The 15000-nt window shown below is 37.2% G+C and overlaps 1 protein-coding gene across 3 annotated transcripts in view; it reads right to left on the reverse strand.

Moving 5' to 3' along the window:
• Window positions 1-14254, reverse strand: part of LOC144972455 (uncharacterized) — a 60084-nt gene extending 45830 nt beyond the window's left edge. The window contains exons 1-3 of one of the 3 annotated variants that reach the window (XM_078913643.1): window positions 14143-14254; window positions 9690-9779; window positions 6943-7037 (exon numbers count right to left, since the gene is read on the reverse strand). In XM_078913643.1, the coding sequence (XP_078769769.1) occupies window positions 6943-6944 (2 nt within the window). In that variant the 5' untranslated portion in view covers window positions 6945-7037; window positions 9690-9779; window positions 14143-14254. The remainder of the gene's footprint in view (window positions 1-6942; window positions 7038-9689; window positions 9780-14142) is intronic. The other 2 variants (XM_078913644.1, XM_078913645.1) reach the window with 2 other exon arrangements.
• Window positions 14255-15000: the final 746 nt, after the last annotated feature.

A 15000-nucleotide genomic window follows, 5' to 3' on the forward strand; every position in this document is an offset into this window, starting at 1 on the left:
CGTGAAATTTTTATTCTCTCAGATCTCTCAGGTCTTCTGGCACTTTCCTACTCACTTCATCTCTTGTTGTTATTGGTGTGAAATAAAATTGCAAAATTTAAATGAGCACAATCTTTGAATGAATGAATTTGACGTCACTCAGCTTAATGTTACTAATAATAATAATAATAACGAGACACCAGACTCTAAGCGCTTAAATTACAATAAATTACTTTGCTGAAACACAATCATATACAAACACAAAAGCGCTAGCGCGCGCGCACACACACACACACACACACACACACACACACAACACACACAAACCAGACACACATCTTGCTTCTCATATCATCTAAAATCTACTAAAATCGAAACATATCTTTTAAGCGGAGGGGCGACACCTGAAATATCGATTTTTGGGTCAAAATATAAAATTTCAGTTTTTTATTTATTATCAAAGAACAATCATTTTTTCACATATTTTCAGCACTGAGATGGTGATTTGGATAATATAAAGTTTGAAAATCGTCTTTCATAAACATGGAAGTCGACATGAAAATGCCAAACTTTTCAATTTTTTGTGAGAATTCAACTGAAAATAATAGGACTGAAAAGCATTATAATACATATCGATGTTGTAAATTTTGATATCGATAGTTTAGTCTACTCTTTGCCCGTCGAGTTGACACGGTTTCAGTCTCATAAATATCAGAATATGGGCAGGGAGGAGTTTAGAAACTGTTAGTCGCGAACAAAGATTGTGTGTCAAACAGCTGATAAGAGGTCAAGTTGTCAGGTAAATACAACGTGATCACGAATGGTGCGATCTGATTGGCTGACCTTGTTCTCGACCTCTGACTCCGCGCCAGGGATTGGATGTTGAGTCAGGGTGAAAGTTCGCCTCTCTTACTATTATATTTTACTACGATTTGTTTACCTTTCGATTGATCAATTGTTTTATCAAATTTTGACACGTATTCACGTTAATTATCTCTAAATATTTCCAATTTTTACTGGATTATTTTAAATATACCTAAAGTGACCAAAAAATCCAAACGTTGGCAACAATTATTTGCTACATAAGCCAAGAAAGCAAGAAAGTTATGATGGCTCGTGGTTGACCCGTGACCACAAATCTTTGATTGGAATTTGGTGTGTGATAGTAGTATTATGATAAAGCGATTCCAAGCAATGCCACAGCGGAAAGAAATGAAATGGGCTATTCTTGCTGGTCTTTACCACGGTTATTACACCAATGACTTCCCTCAACATAGGTATTGTCCTCCTGAACCGGACTCCAGATGCTTTTATAAAAAATATATTGCTGCCCATGTGTATCCTGTTGACACAAGCAGCGTGTAAATACACCTTTGAAATTTGATTTGATTCATGAGCACTTGAAGCCTGTATATGCTTTGTTGAAGTGTTGTGAGATGAAGACAACACAAAATCCAAACGAAAGGTTTCATAATTCTGTTTGGTCAAGATGCCATAAAACATACTTCCATTCCCTTAAAAAAGTTGAGTTTGGTGCAGAGTATAATTTTGGTCCAACAGAAATAACATCCCTGAAAGTGTCTTTGGGCATCGGTGGACTGGGAGAACACTCCCAGATGTTGAGTCAGCAAGCAGAGTCAAAAAGACTTGACCAGAGCAAAAGGGTTGCTCAACACAAAGAGAAAAAAAAGACGCAAAATGAAAGCTCAGACCCGTGAAAAAGCCCAGAGGGAGGCAGAAAAAGAACACGGGCGACCCTCATACGGTGCTGGTATGTTTTGAGCTGGTTGTACCGTTTTGTCTTATTATTTTCATTCATTGTTATCTTTGATCTCGTTTTTCTCAAAATGACATTTTTTAACACTATTTTTTATCTTATTTTGTCCTTTATCAATCAATTTGTTTAAAACTTTGCATGTCTAGAGCTATAGTAATTATCTAAAATCATACAGAAGGAATTTTAAATATCTTTATTATTTTTTGAAAAATTGACATTTTTATGTCAAAAAACATGATTTTTATCATACCGAAAAAAAATATTTTTTAAAAATTTGTAAATAAAGATCTATTAATAATATTTAAAAAATGCTCTGTATTTTTTTAAATAATATACAAATATACAACCATGCAAAATTTCAAGAAAATTCCATGGAAACTTATTGAGAAAGTAACTTTTTAAAATAGCACCCAGAGAAGAGTAAAATCCAAGATGGCGGCCGTCACCATGGCAACCGGACACGCCCACCCAAATAAATCACATGGTTCGAATCCATTGGTCATAGGCAATGTCCCATATAAAAAGATATTGGATATAATCATTATTCTTGAAAATAGTTTCAGGTGTCGCCCCTCCCTTTAAGCCAACGTTTAAAAATAGACAAAGATTCTTTTTCACGAATGCTCTGTGGTAAGGCTTTCCAAACAGAGGGTCCGAAATGAGAAAAGGATCTGATTCTAGTATTTTTGCATATTCGAGGGACAATTATTGTATTCAGACCGCCAGGGGGGGGGGGGGGTCAGCAGTTCTCAGCACAAACCAAATAGAGGGATTCTCAGCACAAAATAGGGAAAAAGAATTACAGAGCGTGTGTCTGGGCGACTACGCCCCAAATAGATCTGCAAGAAGAGCTAAAGGATACACTCCACTCCAGTGGTAAGTTTTAAGGTGACTGGAGACTGTCGGAAGCCCTACGGGACCAAAAGAAAGCCAAGGACAGGAACATATTATGGCGCAAGCTCTTGATTTTGGAGGTCATAATATTATCATGTCCCACAAGGAGCGAAGGGGATTAATTAAGTCATGTAAGTCGCAGTCTTGTGAGTAGATTACAATGGTTTAAGCGGGCAGTAATGGTGAGCATTTGAATTACCACGAGAATATGTGCCACCCAACGTGCATTTATTAACAGGTCTGATAACCCAATTCCTTATGGGCTCATTGTTGTAATGGAAATATCAAAAAATGACGCAAAATATTGCCCATTACAACAATGTTAAACTAGGCCCATAAGCGGGTTCGGATGTTAAACCTGTATGTACACGTCGGTGCCACCCCTTTGCTAAATTTCAGCTTGTATATATTATCATCCATTATATATCAGTAAATAGCAAAAAAATAGATATTATATTTCGTTTTCGTGTAAATATGTAACTTGAAGTAAACAGGCAATGACCAAACAAACAAAACAAAATTTCTTTTTTTTTTTTTTTAAGCGAGAAAAAAATGCCTAACTAATATTTCAACTCCAAACATCTCTTATACTTGATGATTAGGATAAGGGGTGAAGAGAGAAAGAGAGAGAGAGAGAGAGAGAGAGAGAGAGAGAGAGAGAGAGAGAGAGATAGACAGAGAGAGAGTGAGAGATATAGATAGATATAGAGAGTGAGTGAGAGAGAGAGAGAGAGAGAGAGGGGGAGAGAGAGAGAGAGAGAGAGAGAGAGAGAGAGAGAAAGAGAGAGTTTGGTATCAAAAACGCCATTCTGGCAATCCTGGTTGCGATGTCGTGTCGTGCAAGAGTGATGGAATTACTTCAGACCCCACCATTAACCCAAGAAAAAAAAAAGCCTTTAAAAAAATTTCGCCAGTAAATGTTTATCTCAAATATCAAAGAAATATATGCAAGATAACTCTCCGAGATGACTTGCCAAATACACTTAAACATGAGACGTCTATGAGGTATCAGATTTTCACATCGAGGGTCGATGCTTGAAGTAAAAAAAAATTATTTTTTTTAAAATATATCTGACCAGAATGACAAAAAGGTGGTCTGTCAGTGTTTGGGAAATGTGGGTTTGGGTATTAGGGTGTGGAGAGGGGGTGTGGAGTGGAGGGCTGGGCGAGGTGTGAGTAGGTGACGAGGACAGAGGAATGGGGGTGAGTTAAAATAAGAAATTAGGTATCTTTCCCACAACGATGGATGGGATGACAAGGGATGGGTAGAAATATACACACACACACACACACATATACACACACACACACACACAGAGAGAGAGAGAGAGAGAGAGAGAGAGAGAGAGGGAGGGAGGGAGGGAGAGAGAGAGAGAGAGAGAGAGAGAGAGAGAGAGAGAGACTATGCGGTATCCCACAGATATCAATTTAAATATGACAACTCATTGATCACATGACTGGGGATAAACAAATAAATAATATCACTAGTAAATTAAAGGAGAATCAAATCTTTGTATTTTTATTTTTAATCAATTCTAAGTGAGAGTGAGGAAGAGAGTGGATGTTTATATGAGATTGCCTCGGAAGCAAAGAGAAAGGTGAGAGAGTAAAGGAAATTAAGGTTGGATGGATGGATGGCAGAATTTTTTTTTAATGAAAGAGAACTCGAGAAAGAAAGAAAGAAAGAAAGAAAGAGAGAGAGAGAGAGAGAGAGAGAGAGAGAGAGAGAGAGAGAGAGAGAGAGAGAGAGAGAGAGAGAGAGAGAGAGAGAGAGAGAGAGAGAATACATATTATTTGTAAAAGACTATAGATAGTAAAACGAGACTATGAGAGGGAAAAAAGAAATAAAGAAAGTTGTCAAAAAGACTTGATGGAGAATTAAAAGCACTCTCTCTCTCTCTCTCTCTCTCTCTCTCTCTCTCTCTCTCTCTCTCTCTCTCTCTCTCTCTCAGAACAATTCAGCCAAATGGATCTGGAGTTTATCCAGGTTTCTAAAGCGAGAAACAGACAATAGCTACCCTTTAGATAGGCGCTCGTGACGCTCATTTAGCGCAAAGTACTTTCCGCCAGATCTAACAGACTGCGCTACCCAATCAGTGCTGGGTGGACAGGAAGTGTCAGAAAAAAAACCTCAACCTCGCCAGGAATCAGTCTTCGCCCCATTGCGTATGCTCTACCATGCGAACTGAGAGATAACAGCCCCCCCCCCCCCCCCCCCCCCCCCGGTCTACAGATATAAACTTGGTAGTTAAAGACGGAGAAATCAAGGTTTGAAATAAATGTAGTCCCGTTGTTAAAAGTGAAAGCTTAATAAACATGATTTTAGCATATCCATATAAATATATAATCCATCAAAATGTCCAATACAGAATATTCTGTCTGGCAAATAGTAAGACTCAAAACTGAAACAATAACAGTTCAACCCCCCCCCCCCCCACCCCCCTTCCCAGAAAAATAAAGATATCTATGCCTCAAAATATAAGACTTGTTAAAGCTAAGCTTTTTCCAACATTTTTTAGCGTTCAGAATTTTTAGGATATATCACTAGTGCAGATGGTGACAAAAAGAAGAAAAGGAGGAAAATTTTGAACAATTGCCTTTAAGCCCCATTTTCACTACGCTAAACCCCACTAGTGGAGTACTTGAGATGATAAACTATCATTGATACTTTTGATAACTTATGAAGAGTGGGAAACTTCACCTATTTGTTCCACCACACATCAAGTAACAGTACATTTGATTGGGGGAACGTAATTTTTAAAAGGAGAAAACACCTCTTCTAACTCCAAAATTGCGGATTTCCGTGGATCCCAGAAAACCATCAGCAATATTTCTCTAAAAGTGAAGGGCAACCCAATTTAGTATAGCCATGAAGGGCGACTGTTTTCACACTAGAAGTTATTATTTGAAAAAAAAAAAAAAAGAGTAGATTTCACTCTATTTTGTGATGGATAAATCAGTGTCAAAAGGTTTAAAAGAGCAATCTAGCTGTAAAACTTTGGAGTAATAATGAAATTCACAGCTTTAAAAACAAAATTTTTAAAATTAAAAAGCACATAACATGGAACATTTAGGACGCAAAACATTTCTTTCAAGGGCTAAGGCCGACAGGGAACCACCAACATCCCTTTGACACATTGAAAAACCATGAGGACAAGAAAATGCATATAAAATATGCACTGCTATATTCAGAATCAATGCGCACAAACAGTCATAGTACTATTCGCTCATGGAAATGTCAGAGCAGCCAATAACCCGATTGGATTGGATTTCTTCAGCTAACAACAAAATAAAAATGATTAGATGAGGATGTGAAAATCAAGCTTTTATATAGCGCAATATCCACTAAACATGCTCAAAGCGCTTTACAAGGGGTCCCTGGCCAACAGCAACACGTAACATGTAGGACGGGGCATGATGCCTGTTAGGCGATATTACAATTTTTTTTTCGCACAGAGACAATGCTGTTTACGGCTAGGTACTCATTTTACACCTAAGTACGGTGAGAGAATGTGAGTAAAGAGCATTCTCCAAGGACTCAACTATGCGCCGAGCGAGGCTTGAACCCAAAACCTTCCGATCCGAAAGCAAGAGTCATACCCCTAGACCACATAGCCGGTTATATGATGATGTGTAGGGTCCAGACTTTCTAGAGTAAGAATCACGAGCAAAACTAGACAGATCCAGCTTTCGAATAGTTTATCAGAGAGATTTATGTTGAGGATGTTGAGATGGTCACTTGGCTGGACAAGAAAAGATAAAGTGAGAAATGAACGAATTCAAATGTTGACTGAAGTGAAGAATGTATCAATAAAGATGAGAGAAGATAGATTGAAATGGTTCGGACATGTAAAAAGACGAGAGAGGGAGTACGTGGGAGGGAAAGTATTGGACTTACAACTAGTGGAAAAGAGAAAAAAGGGACGCCCAAGGACTATATGGTTAGATAAGGTAAAGGACGATATGAAAGAACTGGGCCTGGAGGAAGATGATGCTCTGAACCGAGATGCATGGAAATGTGACATTCATTATGGCAACCCTGCAAAATGCGGGATAAGCTAAAAGAAGGAGAAGAAGAAAAAGAAGATCAGAGAGACTTATTTGCCTCTGAGACTCTAAGTACATTCAAAAATTGTATTCCAATCAGGAATGCAAGAGTTTAGGTAGCATATACGGCTACGATCACAACAAAGCATCAAAAAGACGAAAAAAGATAGTGAGTCCAACAAAAAGGATGTCAAAAGAACTTGCACTGGATATCAAAGTGGAGGTAATAATGATATTGTACTTACATATTTGATCCAAATATAATTTAAAGGTAGCCACTCAAGACTATGCGGTATCCCACAGATATCAATTTAAATATGACAACTCATTGATCACATGACTGGGGATAAACAAATAAATAATATCACTAGTAAATTAAAGGAGAATCAAATCTTTGTATTTTTATTTTTAATCAATTCTAATTTCAACTTTTTAGCTACATCATCTTCTGTTAACAAATTAAAACGTTTAAATTCTTGACCATGATTTCACTCAATATAATTCCCCAATCAAATGTACTAAAGTTGTTGACCTTGCCATCACAGATCACAAAGGACACTTCATTTTTTATCAATCCTATTAAATATTATAATATTATGCTCCATTAAAGACAGTAGACAGTAGGAAAAATAATCAAATAAATTTAGATTCATTAAGTTGAGCTTTTATATAGAGCAATATCCACCAAACATGCTCAATGCGCTTTACAAAGGGTCCCTGACCAACAGCAACATGTAACATAAAGAATGAGACATGACCCCTATTAGGCGATAATACAATTTTTTTCCGACAGAGACAGTGCTGTTAACAGCCTGGTACTCCTTTTACACCTGAGTACGGTGAGAGAATGTGAGTAAAGAATCTTTTCCAAGGACTCACTATGCCCTGATCGAGGCTCAAACCCAGAACCTTCCGATCTAAAAGCGAGTGTCATACCACAAGACCGCACAGCCGCATTAAAGTGACATATTGAAAACAACTTATCCAATGTAACAAATATAGATGATTTAACCACATTTTAAAGTATCTTATTGATAAACATTCTCCTTTAAAGGCTAGACGCATTATTGACAGGAAAGAAACTCGATGGTTTTGATGATAATGTAAAAATGGCAAAAAAAAAATTAGAAAAGGCAAGCAGAGAGGTTGTGGAGAAAGACAGGTCTAAATGTTCATAAAGTACTATTTATCAATAGACCAAAAACAATGCTTCTACCATTATAAAGAATGCCAAAAGAAAATTCTATAATTCAAAATTCGAAAACACCATCAGTTGTAAAGAGTTCTGCCTTTCTAATCAACTTCTCTACAAACATAAATTTAAAACGTTACCTAACGCCAACAATGATGAAGAAAATTGCAATAAATTTGCAAAATATTTTGAGGAAAAGATTACCTCTATCGATTGCCAATTAGACCAAAAGACGGCAGAAAAACCAAAATACGAACCATTCAAAGGAGATACAGAAGAAGAAATTCGAGGAATAATAATGATGAGCCCTTCCAAATGCTATGATCTTGATCCCATCCCAACGTCATTAATTAAAAACTGTCTTGATGTTTTATTGCCTATTATAACTATGATAGTGAATAACTCACTCCACTCTGGTGTAGGTCCAACTTCTTTTAAGAAAGCTGTTGTAAAACCATGACATTTTACTTCATAGTTAAAACACTAATTTTGGAATCATTGGCACTGCACTAGAGTGGTTTCAATCGTACCTTGGATTTAGGACACAAAATGTTGAAATAAATGGCAAATTTTCAGATGAATTTTATTTGCTGCATGGGGTACCCCAGGGATCTGTCCTAGGGCCTATTATTTTTACAATGTATACACAGCCTCTTTCTACAATATTTAATAATCATGATATGAACAACCATTTTTATGTTGATGATACACAAAGCGATAGTCCTGATAAAATTTTTCTTTTACAAAAACCAGTTGAAAATTGTGTTGTTGATGTAAAAAGCTGGATGGATGTAAATAAACTTAAACTTAAAAACGAAAAAAAACCCCCAGAAGTAATGTTATGTGAGGCAGAGAAAAATGGTCCGTTCCTGGTGATGAACTTAGATATTAATGGCAAAGTAAAACAATTTGAAATTCAGGGGTTTGTTTAGATAGCATGTTTGGGCATGAATTCACATGTTGATGATCTATGCAAAAGTTTAAATTCACATCTCGAGAAAATTGTTAATGCACGAACCAACTCGATTAAAGATGTAATGAGAAAGTTTGTAACAACATTAATATTATCAAGGTAAGATTATTGTAATACTCTTTTGTCTGGGATAACTAAAGATAAAATTTTAAGACTTCAAAAAACTCATAAGAGTGCTGCAAAATTGATTACAAAACAAAAGAGATATGAACATTTGCTGCCCATTCTGTTTGAATTGCATTTGTTGCCAGTGAAAGAAGGGGTTGAATACAAGACCGCCCTTATCTGCTTTAAATGTCTTAATGGTTTACCACATAGGTATCTTAACGAATTCATAAATGTCTATTCTCCATCTAGAATGCTACGGTCTTCATCTGACCACACTAAACTTCAAGTAAACAACAAATCAAACTATCCCTTACACTAAAATAAAAATATAAATAAAATGAAAAAGAGTATAAAAATAACATTCTATTCAGGATATAGGACCTAATAATCAATCAATTTTAACTTTAATTTTTTTACATTAAATAATAACTCCCTTTATTTAGAATTTATCCCCCCCCCCTCCCAAATAAAAAAATTAAATGAGAATTTATATTGAGCAAAATCCACTAAATATGGTAAAACCAGGGCACTTACAAGGGGTTCCAAACGAACAGTGATGTTCAACATGAAGGATGAGACATAATGCCAATTCAGAGATATATTAAAAATCTTTTTCATCAGAGACAATTTGTTAATAGGAAGGAACTTGTTCTACACCTGAGCACAGTGAGAGAATGTGAGTAAAAGAGTATTTTCCAAGGATTCAATTTTGCACCCACCTTGCAGAGGGAAACTAGAATCCACGGCCTAATGGTCCTATTGCTAGTCCCAAACACAAAACCAAAGCTGTACAACCCAAGCATCAGCTGCTGTGAAGTATTTTAGGGAATAGCATACAGTACAGCATGACAATCTAGGGAATGAACTAAGCGTACATTCTAGGTAGTTAACGAAGAACATATGATTGTGCTGTGCAACAATAACGACAGTCTACATCTATCTAATAATGGAGAAGAGACCGGTTGATCACAAACCAAAGAATGAATAGAGGGCAATGTGTATATATATGTTTGTGTGTGTGTGTGTGTGTGTGTGTGTGTGTGTGTGTGTGTGTGTGTTTGTGGTGCCTGCACACAGCTGCTATTGCACACAAAAGTTTGTCTTCCGATTAATTATTTTACAATGATAAGATATGAAGTGAATAGAAAAGTGCCAGAAGACAATAGAGAATAAAAATTTTTTCGCGGCGGTGGTGGGGTTTGAACCTGCGACCCCATTGGTACGACAACTCCGCCTGGCAGGTGAGAGCGTGGCTCTACCGTGTGAGCTATCCACGAACACAAAAATATTCGTTTCAAACCCAAGTCATATCTAGATCCCTCTCTCACCCACTTCTTGAGACCGCCGATTCGTTCGCACACCACCATCGCGAAGTAATTTTGACCAGCAGTTAAGCTTAATAGCCAATATTCTCAACACAAACATATAACATAGAAACGATTGAGACATTGAGTATGCTCCGGTGCATGGGTGAATTTTTAATTCAGAAAAGTGAGTGGAGCAGGCACTTATGTTGGTAACAACAAGATATGAAGTGAATAGAAAAGTGCCAGAAGACAATAGAGAATAAAAATTTTTTCGCGGCGGTGGTGGGGTTTGAACCTGCGACCCCATTGGTACGACAACTCCGCCTGGCAGGTGAGAGCGTGGCTCTACCGTGTGAGCTATCCACGAACACAAAAATATTCGTTTCAAACCCAAGTCATATCTAGATCCCTCTCTCACCCACTTCTTGAGACCGCCGATTCGTTCGCACACCACCATCGCGAAGTAATTTTGACCAGCAGTTAAGCTTAATAGCCAATATTCTCAACACAAACATATAACATAGAAACGATTGAGACATTGAGTATGCTCCGGTGCATGGGGTGAATTTTTAATTCAGAAAAGTGAGTGGAGCAGGCACTTATGTTGGTAACAACAAGATATGAAGTGAATAGAAAAGTGCCAGAAGACAATAGAGAATAAAAATTTTTATTCTCTATTGTCTTCTGGCACTTTTCTATTCACTTCATATCTTGTTGTTACCAACATAAGTGCCTGCTCCACTCACTTTTCTGAATTAAAAATTCACCCCATGCACCGGAGCATACTCAATGTCTCAATCGTTTCTATGTTATATGTTTGTGTTGAGAATATTGGCTATTAAGCTTAACTGCTGGTCAAAATTACTTCGCGATGGTGGTGTGCGAACGAATCGGCGGTCTCAAGAAGTGGGTGAGAGAGGATCTAGATATGACTTGGGTTTGAAACGAATATTTTTGTGTTCGTGGATAGCTCACACGGTAGAGCCACGCTCTCACCTGCCAGGCGGAGTTGTCGTACCAATGGGGTCGCAGGTTCAAACCCCACCACCGCCGCGAAAAAATTTTTATTCTCTATTGTCTTCTGGCACTTTTCTATTCACTTCATATCTTGTTGTTACCAACATAAGTGCCTGCTCCACTCACTTTTCTGAATTAAAAATTCACCCCATGCACCGGAGCATACTCAATGTCTCAATCGTTTCTATGTTATATGTTTGTGTTGAGAATATTGGCTATTAAGCTTAACTGCTGGTCAAAATTACTTCGCGATGGTGGTGTGCGAACGAATCGGCGGTCTCAAGAAGTGGGTGAGAGAGGGATCTAGATATGACTTGGGTTTGAAACGAATATTTTTGTGTTCGTGGATAGCTCACACGGTAGAGCCACGCTCTCACCTGCCAGGCGGAGTTGTCGTACCAATGGGGTCGCAGGTTCAAACCCCACCACCGCCGCGAAAAAATTTTTATTCTCTATTGTCTTCTGGCACTTTTCTATTCACTTCATATCTTGTTGTTACCAACATAAGTGCCTGCTCCACTCACTTTTCTGAATTAAAAATTCACCCCATGCACCGGAGCATACTCAATGTCTCAATCGTTTCTATGTTATATGTTTGTGTTGAGAATATTGGCTATTAAGCTTAACTGCTGGTCAAAATTACTTCGCGATGGTGGTGTGCGAACGAATCGGCGGTCTCAAGAAGTGGGTGAGAGAGGGATCTAGATATGACTTGGGTTTGAAACGAATATTTTTGTGTTCGTGGATAGCTCACACGGTAGAGCCACGCTCTCACCTGCCAGGCGGAGTTGTCGTACCAATGGGGTCGCAGGTTCAAACCCCACCACCGCCGCGAAAAAATTTTTATTCTCTATTGTCTTCTGGCACTTTTCTATTCACTTCATATCTTGTTGTTACCAACATAAGTGCCTGCTCCACTCACTTTTCTGAATTAAAAATTCACCCCATGCACCGGAGCATACTCAATGTCTCAATCGTTTCTATGTTATATGTTTGTGTTGAGAATATTGGCTATTAAGCTTAACTGCTGGTCAAAATTACTTCGCGATGGTGGTGTGCGAACGAATCGGCGGTCTCAAGAAGTGGGTGAGAGAGGGATCTAGATATGACTTGGGTTTGAAACGAATATTTTTGTGTTCGTGGATAGCTCACACGGTAGAGCCACGCTCTCACCTGCCAGGCGGAGTTGTCGTACCAATGGGGTCGCAGGTTCAAACCCCACCACCGCCGCGAAAAAATTTTTATTCTCTATTGTCTTCTGGCACTTTTCTATTCACTTCATATCTTGTTGTTACCAACATAAGTGCCTGCTCCACTCACTTTTCTGAATTATTTTACAATGATAGTGATGTGTGGCAAATTTACCCGAAAGTATATCATTTTGAAATAATGCTTTTAATATCTTAAAAGTGATTTTCAAAATAAATATTGATGGTGACAAAGTGTTTTTTTTTTGTTGTTATTGTGATTTTTGGGACTACAATCCAATGCTCAAATGGGGAACTTTAGTGTAGGATTGCCATTCCAAGTGAAATGTCAAAAATGTCACATCTTGATTTTATGACTAGTCATTTTGACGGGCTATTACGATTTTAGATTTTCATTGGTTACCTGCTAAGAGAGACAATACACACATGCAAGTCTTGTCTTTTGAATAATGACTATTCCGAAGCCGAGGTGTGAAAGGATACATAACTAATGGAAATTATGTCTTACTTACTTATCTGAACCAGTGACCACCTGAGCTCTAGCCCTTCGGTCTTAGGAATTATTTATTAACAGTGGAGGATTGCAGCAAGTTTACCCACTGGTGAAGTTACTCTATTCTACCCTACTGCATAATAATTTTAAGATCAAGTCCGACATGTACATATTTACTATGTGCACATAGGCTGAGATCCATGACATTCAGTTCATTATTTTGTCTGCTAATTTCCTAAGGCTAAGGCTCGCATCAACGATAAAGATCTGCTGTATTTTATTATGAATATGTTAAAATTAAATTTTAATCATTGGTGATATTTTGAGACGTGATAATTTATAGGAAGAACTTCTGTAGTTTCACAGCACGCCTAGAGAAGAGGGGATTTTTTTCATATTATTGGGGGAGACACCCCCCCCCCCCCCCCTTTTTCAATCCTAGCTAAAGATACTATAACTTAATGGCTAAAAGGTTAAGTAATATAATAAAAGTGCTGTGAAACTACGGAAGTTCTCTCCCTTCATAAACAAAACATTAGTTATTTGTGGTCAACTGAGATTTTTATACATAGTTTCCTGTCACAAGTTCAAAATTTGAGGCCAGTCTCCTTTGCTGACTCTGACAGCCCTGCACCAAAAAGAACAGATTGGAAACGATTATAAATCATGTATTTCAAAAATGTTCGTGCTTCACTTGAAATATTTAACAAAAGATTACAACTGGACTATTGAAATAACGAATTTCGTCATCTTCAGAACAAGCGCGTGACAAGAGGACAAGAAGAGAGCACTGTCACTCAGCACTGTTGTATTCGTCGTTCATCCGACTGACTCGCTTCAACTGATTTCATAATTCTACTTGCCTGAAAATCGTCATTTACTACGATTGAGAAGGTTGAGAGCACTCCGATTTGAAATATTAACAAAACAATACAACCGAACTATTGAAATAACGGATTTTGTAATCTTCAGAACAAGTAGAGAATGAATGACAACAAGAGTAGAGCACTGGATCATCCGACCGACTCGACGATTCAACTGATTTTATATAATAATTCTGCTTGTCTGAACCTGGAAATCTCCATTTGCTACGAATTAGAAGGTTGATAGCTAACCGAATGATCTATCTCATCTCAAAATAACTCACCTGCATAAAATTATTTACACCCATCCATCCAAACATTTAAATCGGTTGCAGAACAAAGGTGCGCAGATGATTAAAAATTCTCTCAGCTGTTCCCTTTTATTTTTTTCTTATTATTTTGTTTTGATAATACTTTGACCCGGAAGCAATCATTAATTCCTGGAAGTTATTAATTTTGGATCTCCCAATAGCTGGTAGTTTAGCAGTTAAAAATTAAATAAATTAGGCAAGCATTTTTATGGGAAGTAATCAGGGTAAATCTTTTAGAGCTTAGACATTTTAATGGTTCTCTCCCTTCCTCCACGATTAAAAAAAAAATCTTTATAAATAAATAGATAAAATAAAATAAAATAAAATAAATTAATCAATTAATTAAACGAAAAGACAGAATAGATAAAAAAAAATGTAAAGAACGACGGCCTTGAACTTTTGTATAGAGCAGTAAAGTTAGGTGCCCCAAACGTAAACAAAGGTCGAGAAGCACGTGGCAAACCACATGTTCCTGTCTTGACAGCTCACGTTCCAATGTAAATAATAGAAAAAAAATAACCTTTAAAATTTGGCTGTTATGTGGCAAAAGAAACACATATTCATAAATACTTGATCATGCATCAAATAATGTCTAGATATGGATATTTTATGGAACAAAAGGTAAAATTTTCTAAAATTTATCAAAAGTTACAGTCTATCTATTTTTAGACCAGAGCAAATTATTGCGCTGGTGTGAACAAAACGAGAATTATTCGGAGCCTGATTTTCATAATAATTTAGCCTTATATTATTATTTCTGCAACTGTTAGATTTTATGTAAACATATTATCAATACTGAAAGTGTATTGCCTACAACTCAAACTACAAAAT

Source organism: Berghia stephanieae, chromosome 5 (assembly GCF_034508935.2).
Source record: "Berghia stephanieae isolate SIO BIC M18660-M18661 chromosome 5, UCSD_Bste_1.3, whole genome shotgun sequence".
Taxonomy (NCBI): Eukaryota; Metazoa; Mollusca; class Gastropoda; order Nudibranchia; family Aeolidiidae; genus Berghia; species Berghia stephanieae.